Below are 27,824 nucleotides of genomic sequence, written 5' to 3' on the forward strand. Positions count from 1 at the left end.
TACGTTGCGCTTACGTAGATGTGCATTGGGTTGAGTTTGAAGAGGAGGGTGTCAAAGTCAAAGGAATTTAAAAAAAACATATAGATGGACTGTTCCGCCTTAATTCATCTGACGTCAAAGTAAAACACCTGCTGGAGTTGAGAACTTCATTGCGCAAAATAAAGAACTGTTTTGTTATGTATGTACCCATACACTGTAAACAATTGCTGTTAATTTACAGCAGGATTTCAACAGTATTAACCTGTTATTGCCCTCTAGGGTGCCCTTTCAGTTGAAAAAGCATGATAAATTGCGCTCTAGGGTGCCCTTATGGTAGAGAAAACATGATAAATTGCCCTCTAGGGTGCCCTTATGGTAGAGAAAACATGATAAATTGCTCTCTAGGGTGCCCTTATAGTAGAGAAAACATGATAAATTGCCCTCTAGGGTGCCCTTCCAGTAGAAAAAGCATGATAAAGTGCCCTTCCAGTAGAGAAAATATGCTAAATTACCCTCTATGTTGCCCTTCAGTAGAAAAAGCATGATAAATTGCCCTCTGGGTGCCCTTCAGTAGAAAAAGCATGATAAAGTGCTCTTCCAGTAGAAGGATTGAGTTGGGTTGAGTTTGAGGAGGAGGGTGTCAAAGGAATCTTAAAAAACATATAGGTCGACTGTTCCGCCTTAATTCATCTGACGTCAAAGTAAAAACCAATAATATCTGGTGGAGTTGAGAACTTCATTGCGCAAAATAAAGAGCTGTGGTTAAATGGTTAAATTCAGACATGAGTGGCAGCTGCAAAAGAAGCACACTGTTAAGGATTTCCCAGTAAAATAACAGTAAAGAACTGGCAGCAGGGTTGCCTTTATGTTACTGTAAAATTAACATTATTATACTGTCGCTGACATTTACAGCGTTGTACTGTTACTGAAAAATACAGTTTGAACTGTTTTTTTTGTTTTTTTTTATTAATTTCACAGTATTTTACAGTTAATTTACTGTTTAAAGATACATTATATAGCTGTTTTTCACCTTTCTTTTATCTTACTGATTTGTTTAATGCACTATTTAGGTTGTATTTTTTACATACATTTTAATAAACATATTTTTTTTGCCTAGATGAATAGACTTAGCAGGTTTCAGACATAGGAATAGTCACACTAAATACAATTAAAGGCACTTATTAGGAAAAAGGCTATAATAGACTTGTTGAAACTTTTCCCAAAATGTCTGTCTATAGCTGAGTACAGAATGCAAACCATAACAACGTGTGACAGAAGAACAGAGCTAATTCACTGATTTTCCAATCATGTACAATGTACAAGCCTCACATGTGCAGATTAGGTCCCAGAATTAAAAAAATACTGCATGAAACTGTTACTGATGATACTTTAGACAGTTGATCAGCAGTAAAGTGCTGTTTTCTAAGAATGCATTATAGTTCAGTTAAAAAACGGCCTATGAGCGTAATTTAACAGGTTTTCTTTTGTATTAACAGTAAAGCACTGTTTTTAGCAATAACAGGTTAATACTGTTGAAATCCTGCTGTAAATTAACAGCAATTGTTTACAGTGGACACATAGGAAGTGATAGGTTAAATTCAAACATGAGTGGCAGCTGCAAAACAGGCATCCACACAAAACCTGATCTGCAGCCTCATGTAGGTCATCTGTCACTTGTGAACAAAAACACATTAACACTACAGAGTAACTTGTGTGTAACTCATTAATAGGGAGAACAATTTCTGAAATTTTGAGCCAGAGCTTAGAGGCAAGCTGCTCACAGGCTGCAATGTAATCCTATTGGGGCAAGCAGGCACCGTCATTTACGTCCACTAAAAGTGCTTTGACGGGTCATGGTTGTTGTGTGACAGTCTCTGATTGTTATAATAAGTGTCTGACATTATGGAAAGAAGGTCATTCTGGCCACTCCTTGCTCCTCCAGCTTGTGATGTGGAAAGCGCTCCATCTTGAAGGACGTCCCAATTCCAAAAATGCATCTCGAGGAGCAAGGATTGCGGATCGAGGAGGCTTGCCTATAGACTGTAAATAAGAAGTGGACGTGTTTTGAAGCCTTGAGTTCAGCATTTTGGCCGTTACCATCTTGGTATTTTGCAACCAGAAGTGACACGATAGGGTGGAGATAAGTACAACCGAACGCTGAAAAACACGTTTTTAGGTGACCAAAAAGGTTGTAATTAACTTTCATGAACTGAAAACACATTGTGAAAGGGTTAAAGGTCTAAGATGAAAACAAGACAACACCCAGACCGGAAAATGCTGTGGTAGCGACCTGTCAATCACAAGCTAACCACGCCCGAAAGCATCCCCTGCTTTATGGTCTAGTTTGTTTTGTTGGAGTACAGAAAGTGTAGCTTAATGTGATCTAAAATATTTTCAGTTTCATAGCTGAATATTTAGATGATTTTGACAATGTGGATGAGGTCTTTGAATACGATGGCCGCCCGTATTTATTTGAGCAAGAGTATACAGATATTCAGATTTCACAAGACCTCTCCTTCGGCAGGACTTGGGACACGATAATAAACAGACCGGATCAAGCGAAAACATTTTAATCTAGGATCCTTTCCATAATGTTGTCAGACACTTAATAATAACAATCTGAGCCTGTCAGTGGCTAAAACAAGCACTTTTAGTGAACGTAACGTTACATTGACGCTGCTCACTTGCTCTCTTGCAGCTTGTTTTGCGGCTGCTCGTTTCTCCCTCAATACGGGACCAATTTCAAAAATGATTGTCCCCATTAGTCACTTAGACACAAAAACATGGGAAAATAGAGTCCAGGTTGAAACATATGGTTAAACAAGGAGACAGGGCAAACAGGCGTGTGCATTTATAGTGTTTTTGCCAGGATTCAAGATAAATACAACATGTGCTCCTCAGACACAACAGGTACTGAATCCAACGTATTTACAGTAGTTTACATTTACAGTATGTAGCAAGGCTATGAAGTCTACTTACCTGCCTTACTTTAAGGCAGACAACACTACTAGTGTTTCTGTTCAATATAATAAAAATGTGATGAGAATCACCCAGTCAAACACATTTTAAGGCTGAGAGGAATTATTGACGCCTGCTCCTGTAAGTAGTTATCATCTGAATATTCTATAGATGTTTATTGTTTGAATGTCTTTGTGTTTTTATATCGAGAGGAATCTGAGTTCAGGCCACTGAACGAGCAAACCCTAACAGTTCTGGGACTGACCATTAGATGTCACTACCTCTCACTCAGTTTGTCCTGCATCATCCACACAGGTCACTGCAACTCATGGTGTTGTACAATACACAAAGCACATATGAACAATTCAATCAAACTCTTTATTGTGATGCAAATCATGTTGCAATGAGAGAGATTGTAAAGAAAGAATACGAATTTGAGGTTAATCCTGAAAGTAATATATTTATTAACCCTCATCCTTCCAACATATTTAACATACAAAAACCTGGGTGCCTGGGGACCCCAGAAACAACTGTAAGAAACAACCATCATAGCAAAATGTTAACGTAATTCTTCTCAAAACATTATTAGTTATTTAATCAATTTCATCTGAAGGAAAAAAACAGATTATTATTATTATTTTAGGAAAGTTACAGTTAATTTGAATATCGTGTGAAATGAAAATAGACAGAGCACATGAGGAAATCTGAGTCTTTCTCCTTCAAAATGACCGACTCCCCTGATAGTGTCTCATACTTTAAATTAGGACCCATGGCAAACATGAACTCAATAAATAGTTCCATCTATTAAAACAGCATAGGCGGAATTGGGTGTTTTGGACTCGGGTCCCCCAGGAGCCCAATACATTGGTAATTTTAAAAAGCACTCATTAAAACAGAAAACAATCATATGAAGTCATTAGGAACAAATTGATTGACAAAGGGGACTGTAGTTGATAGGATTAAGGTTAAACCTGTACGCTATGGAAGATACACAAACTGATTGCGGCACTTGCAATTGTTTGCTCTGCATCTGCCACAAGGTATGCATTTTTACACATAGCGAAAAACATTAGACGTTGTGATCAAGTACAGCCATTGAATATACAAAATGCAAAAACTGTATAATCCCATCCTCGTCCTAGATCACTTTATTATATTCAGTACACTGCAGTTCTCTAAAGGAACATTTTCATAATGTTACAGTAACAATCCTCTACCAGTGCTAACAAATTTGCTTTATAGGTATTAGAGTCTAATTCAAAAGGTAAATGCAACACATAGTCTGCACCATGTGGTTTGCACATATACTCTAGAGCCTATACAATACACATTATATAATATCATAAAACTACATTAGTGGTGATCTCTCTCCACTTAGAGATGAGACTCCTGTGGATGCAGAGTGCAGCCAAACAATATTGATGGTGGGGCGTTAACTTATTACCAATATATGGAAAATACCCCCTGTTGTTGATGATTGGATTACTGAGGTTGAACAAATAGCAGCATTTGAAAAAAAAAATCTTTTAAGTTATTTAAATGGTTATTATATTACAAGGCAAGAATGAGAATCATTCTAATGGGCCCCAGTTATGGGAACCAATAGGATCCTCTCTTCTTGAAGAGTATACTTCATTAAATTATTTATTGATAAATCCACTTTGAAGTAGTGAGAGAGATTATTTTGTCTATAACCTACAGTAGTCTACTGTTCAAAAGTTTGGAATGGCCTGCCACAAAATCTTGATTGTGTTCAGTCAGATGACAGAGAGGAATACTCTATATTTTTTTAATTTCATGCTTTTGGGTTGTAAAAAGTCCTCTTTACAAGTAGATGTTATTTTGTATGAGGGATTTGCAAAAAAGTCTTGTTTTGTACATGGAGAACAAAACGCTGTATCTGAGCAACAGTTCTATAAGAATCCGCAGTCATTGGTAAAATAAAGATTAAATAGGAAAAAGTTCCTGTTTCAGGGTCAAATGCACTTTAAGGTCTATGACATGCTGGAATTAACAGGCGTGTTGCTTTAGTAAAGCTGTTTTTCAAACTTCACAACAGAAAAGGAAGGTTAGTCTAGGAGGGTTAGCACTATTGGAACTGGATCAGGGATTATCAGATGAACATATCAGCTGTTTAAAGTCTATTCAGTCTAACCCCTGAGTACACTGCAGTGGGCCCAAAGAAAAACGGCCTCCAAAAATATTTATTGTATTTCCAATTGCACCTTTGGAATTAATGATCGAAGATCAATTTACGCTTTTCTGGTCTGGAAAACAAATTCAAAATCAAAGTTCCAATACTTTTGCAGAAATAAATACTGCAGCTCCTCCAGACCAACAGAGGTTTTCTGTGTCTTGTGAAGTGACGGGGCTCCGCAGCGAGTTACTTTATCGTCTCCGACTGGGTGCCGGTGTCTCCCTCCGGCCGCGGTCGGGAGGCTGAAACAGGAAAAGCTAAAACTAGGATCAGCAGCGATTCATGGAGAGACCTTCGTCTGGTCAGCTAACATTACTGCCAAGCAGGTGAAATATAGAGTGATATTGTGGTTTTAGCTGACATGTGTCACCTCACTGTTTTGATGGATGCTCGCTCACATTCATGTAGCGTGTGCACACGGGCGAGCATGAGCAACAGGACGCTGACTTTCGTTGACTTAACATAATTCGTTGAATTATTTGAATAAAACTAGGCAATGACAATGAATGAACATGAAACAAATTGTTGCAAACAAATCATTAGAAAATAAAATATAATAATATAATATAATATAAAAAAATAAAAATATATAATAAAAAATAAAAATATAATAATCAAATCTTATTTTAAAAATTGTCTTTAATAAATTAATATTCGACTCGTTCCAACGTTTCCCCTTTAACTATTTCAAATGTAAATAATACATTTAGTGTCTAAATTATACTGTTTGTTTTTTAATCTCATTTAAAATAGCCATTATTGAAATGAAAGAAGAAAAAACATCAATTTAAAAGGTGATTCCAAACTTTCGAACAATTGTGTGGAAAATAATGTGAATTAAAACTATAGGCTACATCAGGCAACTATAATGAATGAACATTAAAAAAATTGAAACAAATCATTAGAAAATAAAATATAATAATATAATATAATATACAAAATATAAATATATAATAAAACATATATATATAATAATAAAATCTTATTTTAACATTGTATTTAATATATTAATATTCGACAACGTTTCCCCTTTAATATTTGCAGAACTTAATAATAAACCTTATATGGACTGTTCCAGGGACATTATGGTGCTGAAGGAGGATTTCCTGTGAGGTGGATGGATGGATGTGTGCTGTGTGCTGGACTGGCGGACTGCGGCGGTGCTGGAAACCAGTGAGCTCATTGTGGCTGCATGGAGAGGAGGAAGAGGAGGAGGAGGAGGGCGGGGCTCCCAGCATCATCACCACCGGCCATCACTGCTTCATTGTACGGAGGCTGCTGCTGCTGCTGCTGATGCTGACACCATAGCGGACGATCTTTTTTCCCCTCCGAAAAAAGGAGCATGTCATGGACACGGTTTCACGCAGATTAGGACTCCTCACATGACGGGAATCGATCTGGAGACGCGGTAAGGAGATCTGTGTGTAAATGTTGCTGTTGTTGGCTTTAACACCGTCTGAAACTGGGGAGTTGCTGCTGGGGACTATAGCAGGGCCTGCTGGTTTCAGTGCATCATCTTTCATCATTTTTTTATGTCACTGAACCAAAAAAGGAAAAAAAACACTGCAGCAATAAGTAGCATTAAAAGAATATAAAAAAACCGTGCGTAATTTGCGCGTCGGCTCAGCCTGCATGATGGGAAATGGCACAGGCTCGGCCTCCAACTAGCAAGATGACGAGGATCGAGCTTGTATGGGGATTTTTCATCGCCATGCAGGGCCCCTCTTCTTACACACGACGGATGCTCACGCTGCAGCGAGCATCATCTCTGTGTATTTCTGGGGAGGCGTTTGTTGGTTGCTACTTGTTGTGCAGTGAAGCTCCCAGATGTTGGTGATCAGGTAAAGCCAGATGTGCATTGGTTTCTTTAGGCCTGTGCATTGTAATGTGCATTTGACAGGTCATCACACATTCCTGGCTGTATGTTTTGAAAGGATGCTGCAGTGATGTTGCAAGAGGATGCTCTATAAGTCCACTCAGTGATGGAGGCTGGCAGGGCCTCCATCCAGACTCCACACTGAGGCTCACAGGGTGTTCAGCCTGCAGCCTGGGGGTGTTACACTGGCCTGATTTAACACACATCGCCCCTGATGGGAGGGCATTTGTCACACTATTATTTTTTTTCCAGGGTCAGCACAGACTAGTGACTGCCCTCAAGTTAATAGTTTATGGATTGACTTGCAAAGAGAGAGAGGCCGTTCAATAGCAGACTTGATGGAGCAAGAGGATGCAATTAAATATGAGCAGTATAAAGTTGGATTAATCAATTTTTAAAGGGAATGTGAGCTGAGGCAGTATATATATAGCAATGTTTCTCTGCCTTTTCATTCTAGCTGTCGTATTAATATTGCCACATTTGGAATAGGACATTTACCTCTGTGATGCTCGGGGCCAGATGAGCAGAGGTGAAAGTGTTAGGTTAATTCTGTATCTATACCTGCCATCAAGTCTTGTTGCATTGCTGCATATTGTCGTATGATTTCATAGATATATTCCCCTTCATGTGTTATGGTGCATGTCCACAGCCTCCGTCCTTTCCACGCTTCCCATTCATCGTCTATGTAAGGAGCCGGGCAATACATCCTGGTAGCATGGCGGTGCGATTCGAGAGACGGACCGTCACGTCGCCCGCTCCTTATTTGAATAAAGTTGAGGTCTAGGCTACCTTATGCAAATCACGGGCGTCCCGACGCGACTCGTCGCCTCTGGAAACTCTCGAGAAAACATTTCAACTAAGCGTTGTCGACCCAAAATAAAGACAGATTCAACAACTGCGTGGCGTATTTCTCGCAGAAAATATTTTCAGAAACACATTTCGGTGAATTTTCGTGATTCCAAACGAGCCGCCATGTTGTTTGCATTCGTCCAATCAGGTGCCGAGTGCCTTGTGTCTAGTGGCAGCCCTCGCGATAAAAAAGTCCCTGTGGACACGTACCATTACTGCTCATCCACCATCAGTGGATGATCTCATTCATGTAATCAGCTGTTAACATGATTTAGTTTGCGTTGGTTCAAGTGAACTGAACTTCCTAGAAATGCATCTACACTTTCATAATAACACAGAACTAATAATTTATTGCAGTGATGAAAAAATATCGACCTTGTTGTGTCGTCTTATTGACAGAATAAGAAACCAACAAGATAATGAGGTAGATTTGTGGTCTTTTTATTTACTTATAGCCAAATAACATCGGACACTCTCTGTCCACACACCGTTAAATATGCACTTTCTTTCACGTCATGTAAACAAACCACGTACCTATCAGCTGTGCGCTCGAGATTAGACTGGAGATCCATCCATCCATCCATCCATCCATCATCTGGAACCGCTTATCCCGTTAGGGGTCACGGAGGGGCTGGAGCCGATCCCAGCTGACATTGGGCGAGGGTCGGGTACACCCTGGACAGGTCGCCAGCCTATCGCAGGGCTGACACATAGACACAGACAACCATTCACACTCACCATATAAAAGATGGGTGATACTTGCTGTCTTTACGTTTTGTACTTTTTAAACAGAAAACACATTTAATATTGCAATATTTACTGGCAATTACATACAATACAGCCAACAGCAAGTACACTAAAGTATCAGGCGATTTCCCTCCAGCCAGCTGTCACCTTATTTAGGATTTTGTAGTGAAATGAGGAGGGATCGTACGGTATACATAACTCCTCATTTCAACTTCACGAATCAGCTGTTCCTCGTCCATTGCTGCGCCTTCAAAGCAAACTACAGGAATAAGTAGAAACAGCCTGTTTGAAACAGGGCGTCCGATAAAAGTACAGCTCAAAACGACGTGCTGCGCAGTGCTGCGTTGCTCGCGGACAGTTAGGACATTCCAGTAGAAAACGATGCAATCAAACTGAATTTGTCGCTTAAGCCCGCTCTCGTCACGTTCTGGTTGGAGGGTGTAATATGGCTGCACGCATCCCAAAACATTAGACCTCTCTGCGTTGTAGACATTACATTTCCTCTAGATTTTTTTGTGAACCACCTCCTGTACTTCTCCAGAATTAGTAGAGCTCTGTTCATGTTGGTATTTCGACCTGAGACAGATGGATAAGACATTATTTGTTTTGCCTGAACTAAGAAGCAGTAATCCAAAAACAAGCGGGAGAGTTCTGCTTTAAACCAACTAATGTCACAACCAGACCTCAGACTTATTGAACATTGAGTTGCTCATTGACATTGGGGCAGTCTAGGCATCAGTCTGACTAACTTTTGCTGACTCGACTGTTTAAACACAAATCAGAACATCCCAGTAGCTCTGATGGATTACATAAACAGGACCCCATCTTAATCGTAACACTGATTAAACACTGATGCTTACTACCATTTCTACTCTGACACCTCTTCCTAATTGGACGCGATGCAAACGAGCCAGCAAGCGAGCGAACATCAGATTGTTTGACGTGTCGCTTTTTTGAAAAATTTCTCGCCCTGGCTGCAAAGTTCCGCGCACTTCCAGCCTATTTTCACTGATCATAATCTACGCTGACGTTGATCAATACCGCGCAGTCTATGTTATAGAGAGTGACATTGCTCGTAGTATATCTGGACAATTCGTTGTTTTTTTTTGCGCTCCATTCGCCAGAGTTTGCTTGCTCGCTGTATGTTCGGAATAGGTGTTAGAAGCCTTTGGAACTATTTATATTCTAAACTTTTTAACCTTAATACTTCAGACATGTTTCATAGTGATAAAGAGAAACACATTTCAATTTGAATCATGTTAAGATAAGATTAGATAATCCTTTATTAGTCCCACAGTGGGGAAATTTGCAATGGGGTGATTTCACAGCGCCGAGGTCCGGGTGAGGGAGCCTGTAAAGTGGCACCTTCACCCCGGGCCTTTCCAAGCTTCCCTAGAGTCGGTTGTGGCTCACCACCACGGAGGAAATTCGTAGAGTTCCCACAAGCGTATCCTCCCACACCGAGCGGGATGAAAGTGCACCGCTGTAAAGGAAAGGGGTGCGCTGGATTTATAACACAAATCAAAATGAAAGGGTCATCGTTGGACGCCATAATTGCAATTGAAATTGAAATTCGATTAATTGCACAGCTGTAATTTATACATATGCCTAAATTCTAAGTAATTGATCTTAAATACTTTCAGAAAATTAACATTAGCAAGACTGACATAGTCCTGATGAATATTTAAACTTACCACTCTAAAGCTGACTTTTAGTGAGTGTTTCCACTTAAAAATAAGAGTTTCTATTGGCCCAAAGCTGACATGGGTGGGAGTAATGGACACAATATGCTTGTTTTATTGACGCAAATAGTCCCCATCTGTAGAGGTGCCACGGACCCCTGGGGGTCCCCGGACCCGTCTTTGAGAATCATTGCTCTGATGCACTTTAAAAGTACTTACTTCAAATCACGTGCAGACCATGAAGTAGATGTGAACATAGACCATTTTGATGCACTTTCCTGCATTTCTTTCTCCAGCATTAGAGCTCTCTGTGTTGCTAGTTTGACCTCAGGCAGATGGATTAAAAGTCATTTTTTGGCTTGAACTAAGAAGCAGACAAACATAATCTAAAAGCAAGCAGGAGAGGGATGATTGACTCCAGCTGATGCGATGACACTTTGAACCAACTTACGTCACAACCAGACCCCAGACTGATTAAACTTAAGTTGCTCATTGACATTGGGGTTCTGCTGCCATCAGCCTGACTAACGTTTGCCCACTCGAGTTGCATAACACGGATTAGTAACAAGGAAAATAGCCCAGAAATGTAAGATTTTGTGCCTGTTGGTTGAGCAGTTATGAACAAATACACATGAAAATTACTAAAGAGATCTATGTGGTATTAGGGAAGAGGCAGTTGCAGTCAGCTCACATTCTGTGTTAATATGATTATTTTTGATAAAGTCAAAGGTTGGTGTAAAACAAAAATGTTATCTATGCATCATGTAGCGTCCTCTACAGTAGGATTTATTATCTTTATGTAATATCAGTTCATTTTTATGTAATAAATCAAATGCATCAATCATAACCAGATTACATATTAAGAGATTATTTGCCTTTGGGCTTTTTCCTCAACATTTGGTTGCATTTGGCAACCCTCACTTTCCTAAAAAAAATGCTCTGCAGGCCACATTTGTTGAAGTCAAAATGACTGAATTAAGGACGATTTAATTACCTTAAGGTTTAACAGTAACTGATTTTTTTTTTTTTATCCTGCTGATCAATTCTGACCAACATCTTGTCAACTGCTTCACTACAGAGCTACTTATGTCTTGCCTGGCCGGTATTCTCAACACAATTCTGGAGGGCTTATAGAAGCTCCAAATATGATCCCCAAAAGCTTATCTTGTCCTTTAATACTAACCCCAACCCTAGGCAAAGTATGGCTCGTACAATAGTTTGAGTGGGTAGTGGGTGACAGATGGTAGGCCCTGATATAGAACATGTTGGCTCTTGGTTGAAAGGTTTATTTTGGAAATGAAAAACTACAGAACCCAATAGCCTCTTGATTATGAGCAGCAAGGAAAATGCTCACTTACGTCTAATCTCCCCTCTTACATGCTCCCAACTGAATATGAAGTGACCATTTCTAAATATGAATAGCCTTATATTGATGCACAGTAGGTGACTCTTTCATTTCTCTTATGACTTATGATAAAATTGAATGCTAGTGAACAAGTCAGATTTGGCAAAACTGATATTGCTAAATTTAGCATTGGCTTGCAGTCCAAATTATCATGGAAAAGATTGGAAGTCTTTCAAAACAAGCAGAAGTCTGTCCTTAAAGGTCCAGTGTGTGGGATTTGGCGGCATCTAGTGTTGTGGTTGCAGATTGCAACCAAATAATAACCGGTTTTGCACTCTATGGCTCACAATGCCGCAGTTTCACAAGCGTGTCTGAGAACTACGGTGGCCTTCAAGTAACGTAAAAATGTGAAAGTCTTTCTCTAGAGCTAGTGTTTGGTTTGTTCATTCTGTACAACATGGCGGACTAGATGAAGAGGACCCACTCCGAAAATACAACGCTTATTAGTTTCAGGTGATTATACACTAATGAATACATTTCTGCTAATAAATCCCAGGAAATGTTACACAAAAAAAAACCAACAAAAATGCCTACATGGCTTTTACCGTAAGAGCCCAGAGGGCCATCAGACTAAAGCTGACAGGCAGCAGCAAGGCTTGCATTTTCTGTGAGTATCCTCCTAGTACTCTCTGTCTGGAAAATCCAGCGCCAACACCCAGAATTGATGTCTTCGGAGTCAAAAGTGGGTCATGGTGCCAGTGTGCTTCATATGAAAGAGAATTATAATTCCACTCTGCAGCTCCATTGTGCTTTTCAGTGTCTTTTAGCTAATTGTTTCTAATTGCACCGACTGCAAGTTCACTGTATGGTTCAGTCTCACCGCTATAATCAACCTAAAGAGACAGATATTTCTCCCGAAACAGAACTTAAAGGCCTGGTTATCATTGGATTTCTATTTGTCAGTTGTACAGCAGTAAAATGACTCCAATTGAATGCTAATGTTGCTTTAAAGAATCACCCCCCACATCATTTTTTTATGGATTTGACCCAGTGTTCTTGGTGAGTTAGCAGCATATTTTGTATCAGTAAATCCTTGTTGTTGGACTGCTTGTCTCAGCATAAGTGGAAGGACACATTGCTCATTGCAAATTGTGTTTTTTAGCCATTTGTGTGCTACAAAACAAATCGCATCGAGCTCTGGCATCTCTACTGCAGACGTCTCCAGCTAACGAAGTTATACCAAGCATAAATAGACAAGTCTGTAAATCACAATAGTTCAACATTCAAAATGAATGCATTATGTGGCACAACTTTCCATTCCAGGGTAATTTACTTAAAGGGATGCCAGTCTGATGCATTATCTGGTCGAACTGCTCACTGCTTCTTAGAAGAATATCGTAACCAGCTTTTACAAGATCCAGTTCTTTAAGCCATTTCTGGCATGGGAGCCATCAACAGTTCACACTGTCTTTGTCTTTTGGTCCAGAGATTGTTGTTGGGTTTGTTGGAACACGAACCTCTCGGCTATTTCTAAACTTTAGAACAAGATACGGTCTATTGAAATACTGTAGATTGATGGGAGTTTGTATGTCCTATGATATGGTGTCGGTGAGATGAAGATCGCAAAGCACAATATTGCAGTGTGACTAAGATGCCTCTAAGGTTGATCAAGCTCAGTTTGAGGCCTGTTAAATGTTACCTGCTATGTAACAGACCAGTTGCTTTATATCCTTTCTTTAAACAAGAGAAATCTCCTGCTGTAACTTCCTGTATTTAAATATTAAAGCTATTCACATGCACAGCGTGATGTGTGAAAAGAGGGGAGTGTAAGAATATTGCTTGCATACAGTATACAAGAGCTGCAACGATAGTGAAAGTAATACATTTCAAATAGAAATGGAAGTCAAAATGGGTTAGACAGTTAAGGCAACATCCGGTGCATGTCCCCGGTATGGCCCATGATGCCTGTCTGTGGCTGTGTTATGTTCTTTTGACTAGCCAGCGGATTATTTCTCAGAGCAGTCTGAAAATAGAATATGACAGTAATCAGATTGACTTCAAATTCACATCTAGTCTCTCCCCCTTCAGAACAGTACCTGGCTGCTGTGGATGGTTTGTAGGTTAATACAGCATTAGTAGTCATGGTGAGTTGTGGCCGGCTTCGCATGATGGTGGTGTATTAGATGGTTATAGATGAATCATCACTTTTTTTTAACTTATGAGAACTCGTTTTTGTACATTGTTGCTTAGCTTGACCAGCCAAAATGAAAATGAAAATACAATAATAACAACAAAAGATAATATGACTGCGACCAATGATTACTTTCATTATTCTTTAATCTTCCGGTTACTTTCTCAATCGATTGATTGTTTATAAAATGAAAGAAAACATTAAATCCAAGGTGACGTCTTTAAATGTGTGATTTGGTCGACCAACAGTCCAAAACACAAAAATATTCAGTTGACAATGACATAAAACGCATCAAACACCCTCATATTGTAGAAGCTAGAACCAGAGAATGATGGGTACGCGTCAGCCTCCCACGATTGCAAAAACACTCACTTCATGCTTTTAATATCTTTTAATATATTTTTGGACACTTTTGAAAAATAATAAAAGTAATTTCATGTACTTATTTATCTAATGCCAACTCTTTAACGTTTAACGTAAAAACAATTATTTACACACAACTCATGCAGTATAATCCAAGTATCTTTATCCAGTTGTGTGCTCACTACTTCCCAAACATACGTTTTCGCCAAAATCGTACTATTTAAAACACTTCAGCCGCTATCGTCTCATGCTTGCGCAGGCCCTACGAGTGCATGCCGGAGAAAATGCATGTGTTTGGGAAGAAACGACTGGATAAATGAGACTTCAATTCAATACAATTCAATTTATTTTTATATAGCGTCATTTATATAGCGTCATTTATATAGCGTCATATATATAGCGTCATATATATAGCGTCATATATATAGCGTTATATAGCGTCAAAAAAACAGAAGCTATCTCGAGACGCTTTTTATATAGAGCAGGTCAAGACCGTATTTTATAGTTTAGAGACCCAACAAGAGATCCCACCAAGAGCATTGCATTGGATTGCGCTGTGGCCTGGAAAAACTCCCTGTTTAGCGGGTAGAAACCTCGAGCAGAACCGGGCTCTGGGTGGGCGGCCATCTGCCACGACCGGTTGGGTTTTGAGAGAGAAAGAGAGAAAATTATACAATGACACGTTGCAGCAAACACACTTAAGTCAAGTTAAACTGAAGTTTCCTCTGCAAAACATTGCATATTCATCATATAAATATTGATAACAGGTGCAAGTTTTGGCCTGTTACATGACCAAAGTGTTTGAACTCTGACATTGTAAATAATGTTTGACATTACTGTGCTCTTTTTTTCTGCACAATGTGCAGACATATACAGTACCCTATGTACAGTTACTGGTCCAGTGATTTTCATGAATGTTTCCATAGACAGCCTCCATAAGTAATACTTAAAAAGAACAGCAGCATTTTTAAAAAGGCTCCATAACACTGCATAACACATGATGAGCCCATGTAGACTAAATGAGATGATCACGACTGCTTCATCTCTAATCTGCATCTCAAAATCTTTTAAGCGATGTTATGCCATCCCTCCTCAGATTATGACGGACACCATCCAGCTCCTCCTGAGTCATCGTGTACATGATGTTGTGCACGTTCATATGCACGTGCACTTTAGTGGTCAGAAGTATACAGTAAGGAAACCCACGAGACCCTGATACAAGAGCCAAACTTTGGGAAAAGATTAGCATGCACAATCATTTCTGTGTCATTTAATAACATCTGGTTTTAAATATTGCAGCAATTTCAAGCTGAAATTTAAGAAATGCAAATTATACAGACGATCAAATAAGCATCTGGAGTCAACAAGCACACACTGTATTTGTCGTGTCTGTAGATTCTTCAAACAAATGTGATAAACCAATGACCTTTTCACAGAGTTAGAGATTCAACTGGTTGAATGTAGACAGTTTTATTACAAGCAAAGTCATTTATATATGACATTTAGACCGTCTGCCAGCAGCACTCACAGCATCACAGTCAATAATGTGAATTGAATCAATTGCATGAGCCTAATCACAGCTTAATGAATGTCGTAATGGGCAAAAAGTGTGGTGTTCATGCAAGTGCCATATGCACAGTCTTACAGAGAAGAAAAATAAATCATGAATGGCAAAGGAGCATCCGGCTACAGTCCCGGAGGAGAGGCTCCTCCCGTGAGGAGTGTGGTAGGTGAGGGGAAATCAGACGGGGGCGGAGTAGAGGGAGGTTACTCCGCCCCAACCCCTGCACATTCTTTATCCTCACCTGCCATGAATAACTGTGTTTCCGAAGAGTGTCCAGTAACCCCTAGACCATTGCCTGAAGTGTCAAGGGTGAAGGCTACAATCAATAGGAGGTCTGTTAAGGCATTAGTGGACTCTGGGTCCTCAGTGACACTTATTCGGCCAGATGTGTTAAGGGAGGAAATACAGTTGAACCCCACCATCCGTCCTTTTATCAGGGTGACCGGGGACGGAGCACACATGCTCGATCATCACACAGTTGTCCTCCAGTTAGGTGAACAGACTTTTCTTTGCATGTGGGCAGCCAATATTCATGAACAGTGCTTACTTGGATATGATTTTATGGAGGCTAATGGGGTTGTGCTGGATGTGCCACGGCGAACAGTGACATTCAAGGACGGTGCCCCACTGCCTTTGTTGTGTGGGGATGAACCCCCAGAGGCTGCCCTGACCAGTGGCTAGAAGAGTTCGCGCGGAAGCAGTCTGAGATGGCTGGAGTACGACCAAAAGAGAGCCTGTGACCAACACATTAACGGAGCACACTTCCGAGTAGGAGACTTAGTGTGGGTCTATGGGCCGAAGAGGAAAAAAGGGATGTCACCGAAACTACAGAGCAACTGGATTGGGCCATGCTACGTCTTGGAACGGCTGGGAGAAGTGACCTACAGAGTGAGGCTGGCACCACGGGGCCGAGTGGTTGTACTGCACCGCGATCGTCTGGCCCCCTACCAAGGAACAGGCCGCGCTGGTGATGGCCGGGTCAACAGAACACCACCTCAGTCACCTGCATCTGTGGATGGGAGCGCAGATGGAGGTCTACATCAATCCCAACATTCCCAAGGGAATCTGCAACAGTCCCCGGGGCAACCGCCTAATGGACAGTCCAAGTACGCTGAGACGGCGAAGGGCCCCCCAGCGTTATGTAGACTATGAGGTTTAGCTCCTCGGGGGCGAGGAGATTTAGAAGAGGTGGGGGGGGGGCAGTGTAACACTGGGATATGGATCTGTGGGACTGGGGAATGTTATGTGTTATGTTACATTCCTGTGTTCCTGATTCTGGTTGGAGCCACAACTTGTAACTCAGAGATTATTACAATTCATGCAGATAATATGTGCTGTTTGGTACCATACTGTAGGTTGTTTTAAAACATAATTTTGATGCGTGAAGTGTCAGCAGAGATTGGTTTGTTGTTTTGTAATTAATCGATAGTACAGTCACATTGTGTCAACCACATTAGTTTAGCCAACCAGTAGCCACAGGATTTTTTAGTTCGATCCATGACGTTGATAGCAATGTAGTACATCTGCAATGGCATCTATTTTTCTGCCAAGTGCCCTTGAGCAAGTTTATATGTTTGTGTGTGCTGGACACAAACTGTTCTTTGAAATTACCTTTTAAAAAATAAGCACTGAGGCCATGGTAACGACCTGTCAATCACAAGGTAGCCACGCCCTAAAGCATCCCCTGCTTTATGGTCTATTTGACTCTAAATGGGACCATAATTTACTAAATGAACATCATGCTGTATTGAAGAAGACTTGAAACTCGCGATTGAGACCATAAACTCATGTTTACAATGTTTACTGAGGTAATAAATCAAGAGAGAAGCAGTAATGGTTGCAATATACATTGAGAGGTACCAAAAACGTCATGGTCATGATGTGTCACCACTAATAAGTTTAACATTGTGGAGATGCAGACTTAATTTGAAAATTCCCAAAATAAAATTGTCCTTCCCATGACAACTAAAATGTTAATGGTCTCACAAAGTGATTTGGGATGATTCACTGATAATCCCTCTTATCTTTCTTTCTCATCGTGTGATGTTAGTCTGAGCCCTGCTGCTTTAGTGTACGCCCTAAGCATGTCTGTTTTTTCGACACTCAGCAGGTCGTTGGCTTTCAGCTGACCTCAAACAGTGCAGGAAGAAAAGGCAAATGTTAGGACAGGAAGGATTACCAATGACTCTGTGTACCCAGACAACCATTTGTTCCAACAAACACTCCTCTGGTATGTTAAACATCCGTTACTTATGAACTCAATAGAACTCTCTTTAAGCCTATAACATTATCAGTCTAAAAGAAAACTGATATGACTCCTACATTTCTCATTGTTGTTTTGCACAATATACGACGTCATGTTGGCCTTGTATTTGCACTTATTGTTGTTTTATAATTTTGTTGGGCAGGTGATCATATCATATCAAAAGTCTAACTCGTGTCACCTCTGTAGCCTCTACTATGTCTCATCCTGTGTCTTTCTTTGTCTCTCCTCTACACCCAAGCCCTTTTTCTCTGATAGGAGAATGAGGAAGAGGAGGAACTGGAAACCACTGGGAGCGCCTTGGAAAGTTTCTGTGACGTCTCAATGAAAGCATTAGAAGAGTCTCACTAGTATTTGACTCAATGGCCAAGAAAGGGCGTACGAAGAGCGAGAAGCCCGAAGCGCTCATCTCTGCCCTACAGGCAGCCAATGAAGATCTCAGGTCCAAGCTGACTGACATTCAGATAGAGCTACATCAAGAAAAATGCAAGGTACAGTAAAACACCGAAAATATATACATTTGCCCTGAATATTTAACCAGGGTCTCAGAGGTGCAAGTCCATCTTGTGACATGATGACACCATGCTTATGTTTATGTTTCCTGCATGTACAGTATGTATTTAGTTAATGCACAGCCACACTATATAGACACACTTGCAACATGCTTGTTAATATACATCTTTAAGTCCTTAAGAGTACACAGATCAGGTTAAATATTGACGTTGTACACGTTGTTTACATGTTGTACAGAACAGCATGTTTTACTGAATTCGCTGTGTCTTACATGTAGAAACTGGTCAGTGTCGACAAGTGGATGATTTTCCTCAACCCACAATAAGACACCGCTTTTACATTTGGTACATTATCATCATCACGATCATTATCATGATTTTGTGCTTTAATTCATTCCTCCCATCCTCAGGGGAAATGACGCCCTCATGATTTGTGACCCCTTTTTTTGTGAAAGTTGGTTGTCAAAAACACAAGATTATTAATAACCTTTTAACCTCAACTAAATCAATTATAATTAAATCAAGGAAGATAAAAAATAACGATAAACCAGAGAGTCAAACGTTCAGAAACAATGACTGATGCCTACTACAACAGTAGGTATGCCGGTTCTGTAAAATAATCTGATTTCTCTGTCCTTTTCCTCTGTCGCTCCTCTTAAAGGTGAGCAAACTGGAGCGCGACAAGCTCCAGGAGGTGAAGCGGGTGAAAGAGCAGGAGCAGCACCGTCACACTGCCATGTTGACCGAGCAGCGGGCCAAGTGGCACGAGGAAAAGCAGAAGGAGCTCCAAGCTCTGAGGGAAAACCTGACGCGACAGCATGAGCAGGAGCTGGCCCGCCACGCCAAAATCAAAGACCAGGAGAACCAGAGGCTCAAAGCCGCGCTGAGCGCAATGCGCGACGGCAGCGGAGAGAAGGTGAGGTTACGAAATGGGAGTGAAGCTGGTGTTTGATTTTACAGTGAAACAGAAATAAACAGATATATGTCACCCACAACAAAATCCCAAAGCAGCAGCTGTGGAACTAAACCAGGACAGAGGGGCTTGGCACAGGATAGGAGAGTAACCTTCACTTAGAAAAAGCTCCAGATGAGGAGAGCCCTAGAAATAAATACTCATTAATCACCTTTTCTTTCCCTAGATAATCTAAAAAAAACAACTGATTAGTGTTCTGTGGAAATCCTGCCAAGCCACATGAAAACCCTTCCTCTTTCTCCCTCTCTGCGTCTTCAGGTGCGCACAGCGCTGACCCTGGAAGCGAAGGAGGATGCACGCCGATTCTTTGACCAGGAGAGAGTGAAGCTCCTGCAGGAGATACTGGAGCTGAAGTCCACTAAGAAGCAGACCGACGAGGCTCTCAGCAACATGATCCAGTCCGACAAGAGTAAGGCTGGCGACCTGCGGGTGGAGCACCAGCAGCACCAGGAGCAGATCTCCAAGATCAAGTGGGACTCTGAGAAGGACATCCGCAGACTGGTAGGCACAGTCACTGCTACGTAATACATAACAATTATTGTCCAAAATATTTGTAAGGTGGAAATTAGAACTACAACTAATAGTCGTTTTTATTCAGTTAGTATTATTTCAGTCATAGATTAATCCAGTAAATGATTTTCTAATGAATCAATCAATGTTTTAGCCCATGAAATGTATTAAAATAATCTTTTAATTGCTTATTTTGTCTCACCAAAAGTAAAAAAAAAAAAAAAAAGTCTGCTTGTACTTTACAGTAACCTCAATGAAAACAATTTTAACTTTAAAATGGAATTTTAACAGCAGCCTTTAGTCACTACAAGTTGTACAGGGTTAACCAGGGCCTAGTTGCATAAAAATAGACAACGCTTTGTCTTAAATATAACTTTAAGTCAGATATGCTATAGACACACACACTTATATGTACCTGTTGCATAAAGCTGCCCTATGAGTGACTAATGTGAGACTGGTTTAGATTGCCTATTGTGCAGTGCATTATGGGTGAAATAAGACACTTCACAGAGGAGAAAATAACAGAAAAGGTAAACAGTATAAATCCAACGGTCATTAAAAGCTCAACTGGATAAGCAGTTGAAATAGTTAAATAAAAATAGTGGCTAAACGGTTGAAATAGTTAGCTAACGAACCTTGTAACAATTTGTTGCCGTAGCAACAAAGTTCTCACCTCAAGCTTAGCCAGTGGGAGAGGTGGCTAATTTTTCTACCTCAAATTAATTCAGTCTTAATATTTACAACAGACCGGCTTAATTATATTAGTCTAACCACACAATCTAAGACCAGTCCAAGACCAAAACTAGTCTTAAAATATGTTTATGCAACTGGCCCCGGCAGGGTCTTAGAGGTGCAAGTACATCTTGTGACATAACACCATATATGACATGCTTGTGTTTAGGTGTCCTGCATGCATGGCATATGTTCAGTTCATGTTCACTAGTGTACTACATTGTACACTTTGCATTCATGCAGTAAACTATGTCATATTGCCAAAGGAGTTAATGTTCAGCCACACGATATACTGTAACACACTTGCAACGTACTTGTTAGCATACATTTTTTTTTTTAAATACACCATTTTTTCCTTCTCCTTCGCTATAGGTGGATGAAATCAAATCTAAAGACCGCACCATCTTTGCCCTGGAGAAGGACCTGGAGTCAACGGCGGGTTTCTTACAGAGGCTGCAGCTCCAGAAGGACGCCCTGGACGAACAGCTGTTCCTCGTCAAGGAGGCGGAGTGCGGCCTGGGGAGCCCGAAAAGAGAGATTCCAGGCAGAGCTGGAGATGGAGCCGAGCACTGTGGTAGCCCAGTAAGTAGAGAGGAATAGCAAGGAGAAATTCCACGCCCCACTGCTACATATCAAACATTAATATTAACCTATTCGTTTTAGAGAAGCCTTCCTGCCTCTTGAACCCTATGTTTCCCTCTTTGCTTTAGCCCTTGAATACCATTTGGTAGCTAAAGTGCCAACGTGCCAAGAGTAATACTGAACTCTAATTTAATGTTGTAGGTTTGTTACAAATATTAGAATTATTGGACAAAATATTTAATTGTTGCACTGGCCCAGGGATTATTACTCAAAGGTCTGCATCTGATTTTTATTCAATGTCACAGGTCCGGAATGATTGGCGATAATAAAGTAACATCATAACGTGTTGTATTCATAACAGGAGTAGAGATCGGTACTATTTATCGATACTAGCCTACTACTCTTATCAATACTCCTTAACAAGTCGGTTCTCCGTCAATACTCTTATTGTTTTTTTTTCATTATAACTGCTTTTAAATATATTATTTAAAACAAGAATACTTATTTTATTAGATTATAATTTATTTATATTTTAAATATATATAAATTTTGTTTCTAGAGCCGCAAAAGTAATGTTTACAACAGCAAAGTCACCATATAACCTCAATAATATCACACTGGAAACAAATCTAAAATGACAATAAAAGAAATAATATTCCTAAGCGAAGTTGATAAAGAATGAAGAACACAGACACACAGACTACACCGCTGGTAGAGAGAAATATTAAGATACGTGGCAAACTAAGCTAAACAGTTAGACTACATACAAACAGCTTTTGTTTTACCTTGTAACATTTCACTATTGGCAGAGCTAGTGATTGTGTAAACATAGTGGTGGTGGATGAGAGACTGCGGACAGAGCAGATTGAAATATCGCTTTTACATGTTTGCATGTTTTTGCTTGTTGAACAGGTGTATTGATAAAGTATTGGCGAGGTATTGGCTGAGTCCAGATTGACATACTTAAATCATTTAAAGTTTTTTATTTGTCTACACCTGGCTAGTGATTGGATTAGTGATATGATAAATTGTTGTTTGTTTGTTTTAGGACTTGAGGAGAAACCAGAGGCGCCTCGCTGAACTCAACTCGACTATACGCAAATTAGAAGACCGCAACTCACTGCTGGTCGATGAGAGGAATGAACTGGTACGACCGAATGATTCAGTTAAAGATGGATCTCCTCATCTTCACCTTTCAGGTTTTCCTTCAAATCTCTCGGCTGCACGATAAATCCTTGTGTCCCTTCTTTCTCCCCACCAGCTGAAGCGAGTTCGAGAGTCAGAGAAGCAGTGTAAGCCAATGCTGGACAAGAACAAGCTGCTGAGCAAGAGGAATGATGATTTGACTCAGACGATCCAGAAGCTGGAGGAGAAACTCAAGCACCTGGTCAAGGAGAACCATGAGATGGTCCGCACAGAGTTACATTAGCATCATATATACATTTAGGGACATGCTGATTTACAGGTGGATGTTGTGACCTTCCTCTCTGTGTGTGCTGTGTGTCTGCAGAAGGAGAAGATGAGCTCCCATGCTCCACTGAAGAAACTCAAGTCTCTGAATGACCTGGACCAAGCACATGATGACCAGGAAATAGCCTTTCTCAAGCTTCAAGTCCTGGAGCAGCAAAGCATGATTGATGAGTTGACAAGGGTATGTCTTTTTCTATGTAATGAGGCTGCAGGTCTTTGATCGTTTCTGTAATCTGCAGAGTAGGCAGTTGGGATCATGGGGGTTAATCCTGAGCTCATGTGGAAACTGGAGATTTCTTAAGTTGATTGGTTGTTTTTAATGCTTTTTTCATGCTGAATGACTTATTTCCAAGAAACTCATGAGTTCATCTCTGGTAAAGACAAGATTTAAAGTGGTGCTTTTGTGTGATTCTTTGTGGAGAAACTCAGTTTGACAGATCTGTCGATTAAAACAACTTATCGATTAGTCGACAAAATCGTTTGAGTGTATCATTACTTATTTGCATACCAGCGATATTCTGCAGTCAAGGATAACCTGTAGTATAATTTACCACCACTTTTGCTGCACCAACTAAATGTAAAATGTCCTTGTAACCAGGCACGCTGTGTAGCTTATTTTACAAATATAATATAGTAATATCCTTAATGATCAGACTGCAAACGCAGAGGCAAGATTTGAAAGCCACATGATTACCATAAAACTATTGACATACAACATCCTCAGTGAAAGTTTGTTTCAGTGTTGTGTTGTCATTGATTTAGTTTTCTTTTATTTGTTTTGAAAAGAGAAGAAAGAAAACAGGATCATCTTACAGTGGTGTGTTATCTTCTCTGCATTTGTCTGTTTTTCCAGGACCGAGAAAAACTACTAAGAAAGAAAAGGCATAAAAGAAGTTCCAGGCCAATAAAGGTAAAGAGAATTAACTTTGTTTCTATCTTAAAGTGTACTTAGTTTGGTTACTATTTTATAAAACCAGTAAACACATTTTGTGACAGTGTATTTTTTGAAAAACACAATGAAATCTTTCATCACTTTTGAATAAATTAGTATTGTTGAGAAGGGGTCATGCTGAAGTCATGTTAACAAGGCATCAGAGATTTTTAGATCTGTAAATCTTTCAACTTCCTCCTCTGCAGAGGCACATCGTAGTAGACACCTTCTTTGGGTACGATGAAGAGTCTATGGACTCGGAGACGTCTTCAGTGGCTTCGTTCCGGATGGACAGAACTCCTGCTACTCCTGATGAAGACCTGGAGGAGGTGAGAACGTTCCTCATGTTCGTTAAGCAACCAAGAAGGCTAAGGAGTGTCACAGTGACTACAGTCACAATCACATTAGTATGTTTTCGACCAGGCCTATTCAATTGGCGGGCCGAGGGCCGAATCAGGCCCTTTAACGAGCTTAATCCGTATGTGAAAGAATTTCTTCCAATAAGAGAGTTTATTCATCACTAATCATCAGACCAACCTGTTTTAATTCACTATCAGATCCATTCAGTTACATCTGAAAGGGATATACTGTAAACCAATTCAGCCATAGCGTTTAACCTCTAACCTGTGTGTGTGTGTGTGTCAACCAAGGGTCTAGCCAACGAGGAGTCGGAGCTGCGTTTCCGTCAGCTGACCAGGGAGTATCAGGCCTTACAGCGAGCCTATGCCCTGCTGCAGGAACAGAAAGGAGGCATTCTGGACGCTGAGATGGAAGCCAGGGTACATACCGTAGAATACACAGTGAGAATATCACTGTTTGTTTGTTTGTTTTATTCCTGTCCAATATATTTGTGCACCCAAATATTCTTGTAATGATTTTAAATAAAAAAGATATTCCATGTAAGCCCTGCAATACCGGCACAGACCCCCTAGGGGTTCACAGTCCCCCGCTTGACAAACGCTGCTCTAGCGGCTAATGAACGTCCGTTTTGCTCTTGTTTCAGGCTCAGGAGCATATCCAAGCTGACCTTCTCAGGTATAAAGCCAAAATAGAGGACTTGGAGAAGGAGCTGAACATGAAGGGACAGGTAGGACACACAAGCACCTGCATGAATGAACGCAGATGAATGCACGCGTAGGGTGGTGGACAAAACACAATATGTAAATATTAGCAGCACATCCTCAAAAAAAGAATTAGTGTTATAGTTTGGGATTCCTACTGTTCTCTCATCAACGTTACGAGTTACACGGGATATCTCTTGAAACAAAATGTGTTAAATGATATTTCTACTTTCTTTTAATAGCTTTGATTTAATGCATTAAGTGTCTCTGTCTTCTATCAGGACTCCAAATGGGTGGAGGAGAAGCAGCTCTTCTTTCGAAGGAATCAGGAGCTATTAGATAAGGTTGGACTTTTTCCAATAATCAAACAACTTCAGTGTTTTTTAAGATGTTTGTGATTGTCATTTCAACGAATCTGATTGGTCAAAAGTGTATTTATGTTGCCCTGATATTTATTAGCCGTGTTTCCATTCACATATTTTTATGCACATTTTAAAGTATTGCATTAGAAAAGCTGTATGGCAATGGCAAAATTAGATAAAACTTCCTCAAATGCGGAAACAAAATGCTTGCTTGAGGTGATTTTTGCCTTTGTCGAATTAGAGTTGATGCGATAAATGGGTTATGGAAACGCATTTGCCGAATAAATTCTGCTGTCGCGAACATTTATATCACATGACTGATGATCTGCTGCTTCTGCTGTGGGCATCTTCTCGGATATTCCCATGACGTGCTAATGCTTGTCTTCGTTTCCGGACAACATGATCATTACTAGCTGACATGAAAGAACAATTAAAACTTTCCCAATTGAAACAAATCACTGAAGACCTCTCTCTATTTTTTCTCTCGTAGATGGTTAAATGGCAAAGCCAACTTCTGACCAAACTACGCTATAGCAGAGTTTATTCGCTCCAAACCAGCTGATGGAAACGCGCCTAATTCGTATTTCTTTTTTTGCGATATTTCAAAAGTTTGCCTAAAATTTACTTGACAATTGAATGGCAACACGACTATAGTTTAGTCTCGTGATAAGTTACTTTCTTCAATGCACAGCATTGGTATTATTTAAAAATATCATTATAATTGCCTGACAAACTATGATTTTTTTTTATCAGTTTAGTAACACCTGTCACAGGTGATACATTTGGTAGTTAGTGTTGCTTAAAGCCTTACAGCTTTGAGGTAGTTTCCTACAGTTATGACTTATCTAATTGCCACTTTATCTCCATCATATTACATAACATGCTGTAGCTGCAGTCTGAAGTAGTGGACAACAGTTGCCTCTTCCTGTCTAGTTAATTCTGAGTCTATGGTGTCCAGGTGGAGAAGCTGGATTCAGAGAACAGCCGGCTGCAGCAGGAACTACAAGACTCCAAAGATCAGAATGAGCTGTTAGAGTTTAGGATACTGGAGCTAGAGGTGAGTCACAAAGAGTTCCCTTTCTTTAAATCCTATCAAGTTAGCCATTCATCCACGTAGACAGGCAGCCCACCAGTCTGTCAGTCAGGCTGATGATTAGCTGACAGCGGTCTTTGTGCTTCATCGTGCTGCAGTGCAGATACCGACGGCAGCTTGGGAAGGTCTGAGCTGCCACCTAGTGAGCAGAGAGGAGAACTGATCGCTCAGATGTGCTCAGTACACTGATCAAAGTGATTTATGGGATATGACATAGGTCTTCATCAGGGTCATTGTCGGCATTGATTTTAAGCTGTTTGAAAAAATGCTGTCTGAAGACGACAGTTTAAAACAAGCCAGTAAACGTGAACATACTGTTTCATAAAAGGACTAATTATGGAGTCAAGAGTGACTTGTAATGAGTTACAGTATCATGAAATGTGTTGTTGTAGGAGCGTGAGAGGAAGTCCCCTCCGTTCAACCACCTGAGGATGCATCCCTTCTCTGAGGGAGTCAGTGCACTGCAGATCTACTGTATGAAGGAGGGGGTCAAGGTAAGCAATGAAAAGGACTCGTCTGCTTTAATTACAGTGATCCCGTCCCACATTAAATCCTGTTCCACCATTGGCAATTTAAAAATTTAAAGACTCACCTTTTTCGCTTGCTTTTAGTTCAGTCAGAGGCTTATTTCTAACATCTTCTTACTGCATTTTAATATGTTGTTGGTTTGATTCTATTTCTCCTGTCTTCTTATTTCATTTTTACCTCTCTTTTATGGTTTTACTGTATTACATTATTGCCTTTAATGCACATTTCGGTGTCTTAAACTATGTATTGAGGCAGATCCGAACCCATCCGCCTCTACTAGAATGCACTTTGGGTCAACTCCTGTTGTTTTTAAATGTGCTCTATAAATTAACTGACTTGACTTAATTAATCATAAAGTATAAAAGCAAGAGATCCCCCTGTGACAGATCCCACAATTCTTATGGCCACACAGCAAACGAGGAGCTGTGAAGATCCATGCTTTTGAACTAATTTTATAGTGGAAGGAAGACTTGATTAGAGGTAAACATTAAAGGTAAATGCCTTTTTGTGTATGCTCCTGATTATTCTGTTTTCTTTACAGGACGTGTGCATACCAGATCTCATCAAACTTCTGGATATCCTGGGAGACAACGGGGTAATTCATATTGAACTAAACATATCAATATATGATGCTAAAACAGGCACATTATTAATAAGTTTTTTCCCTTTTGTATAGAACTTAAGAAATGAAGAGCAAGTGGCCATCATTCAGGCCAGCACTGTTTTGTCACTAGCAGAAAAGGTACGTTTAGAAACCACATCATGGAAAACTCAACACATGGAACAGTTTGTGCTGTGCTGACTCATGTTTTGCTGTTTGCTGCCCTCTAGTGGATTCAACAGATCGAGGGGACGGAGGCAGCGCTGCACCAGAAGATGATGGACCTGGAGATAGAGATGGTGAGTCAAAACAATCCTGTTGTTGTGCCTCTCTGATTTCCTCTTTGGCCTCCTGCTTGAGTATAACATTTTTCTTATTTTTAATAGCTCAACAGCAGCTTTGGTCCAGTGTGATATGATTGAAGCTGTCAGTAGGCCTGTTATCCCCCATATCAC

General features: G+C 40.2%; 1 protein-coding gene across 7 annotated transcripts in view; it reads left to right on the plus strand.

The window, feature by feature from the left end:
- The first annotated feature begins 6,352 nt into the window (after positions 1 to 6,352).
- Positions 6,353 to 27,824, plus strand: part of jakmip2 (janus kinase and microtubule interacting protein 2) — a 36,629-nt gene continuing 15,157 nt past the window's right edge. For 4 of the 7 annotated variants that reach the window (XR_005203796.1, XR_005203795.1, XR_005203797.1 and 1 more), the window contains exons 1-18: positions 6,353 to 6,542; positions 18,256 to 18,505; positions 19,188 to 19,442; positions 19,758 to 20,000; positions 21,114 to 21,323; positions 22,372 to 22,470; positions 22,585 to 22,731; positions 22,834 to 22,974; positions 23,647 to 23,703; positions 23,931 to 24,053; positions 24,375 to 24,503; positions 24,728 to 24,811; positions 25,067 to 25,129; positions 26,106 to 26,204; positions 26,633 to 26,734; positions 27,310 to 27,363; positions 27,445 to 27,510; positions 27,600 to 27,668. Coding sequence is in view for 4 of the 7 variants with exons in the window: in XM_037748231.1 (XP_037604159.1) it covers positions 18,377 to 18,505; positions 19,188 to 19,442; positions 19,758 to 20,000; positions 21,114 to 21,323; positions 22,372 to 22,470; positions 22,585 to 22,731; positions 22,834 to 22,974; positions 23,647 to 23,703; positions 23,931 to 24,053; positions 24,375 to 24,503; positions 24,728 to 24,811; positions 25,067 to 25,129; positions 26,106 to 26,204; positions 26,633 to 26,734; positions 27,310 to 27,363; positions 27,445 to 27,510; positions 27,600 to 27,668 (2,070 nt within the window). In the remaining 3 variants the exon portion in view is untranslated. Of the gene's footprint in view, positions 6,543 to 17,858; positions 17,982 to 18,255; positions 18,506 to 19,187; positions 19,443 to 19,757; positions 20,001 to 21,113; positions 21,324 to 22,371; positions 22,471 to 22,584; positions 22,732 to 22,833; positions 22,975 to 23,646; positions 23,704 to 23,930; positions 24,054 to 24,374; positions 24,504 to 24,727; positions 24,812 to 25,066; positions 25,130 to 26,105; positions 26,205 to 26,632; positions 26,735 to 27,309; positions 27,364 to 27,444; positions 27,511 to 27,599; positions 27,669 to 27,824 lie in introns of all 7 variants that reach the window. The other 3 variants (XM_037748229.1, XM_037748230.1, XM_037748228.1) reach the window with 3 other exon arrangements.

The sequence above is a fragment of the Sebastes umbrosus genome, chromosome 17 (assembly GCF_015220745.1).
Source record: "Sebastes umbrosus isolate fSebUmb1 chromosome 17, fSebUmb1.pri, whole genome shotgun sequence".
Lineage (NCBI taxonomy): Eukaryota > Metazoa > Chordata > Actinopteri > Perciformes > Sebastidae > Sebastes > Sebastes umbrosus.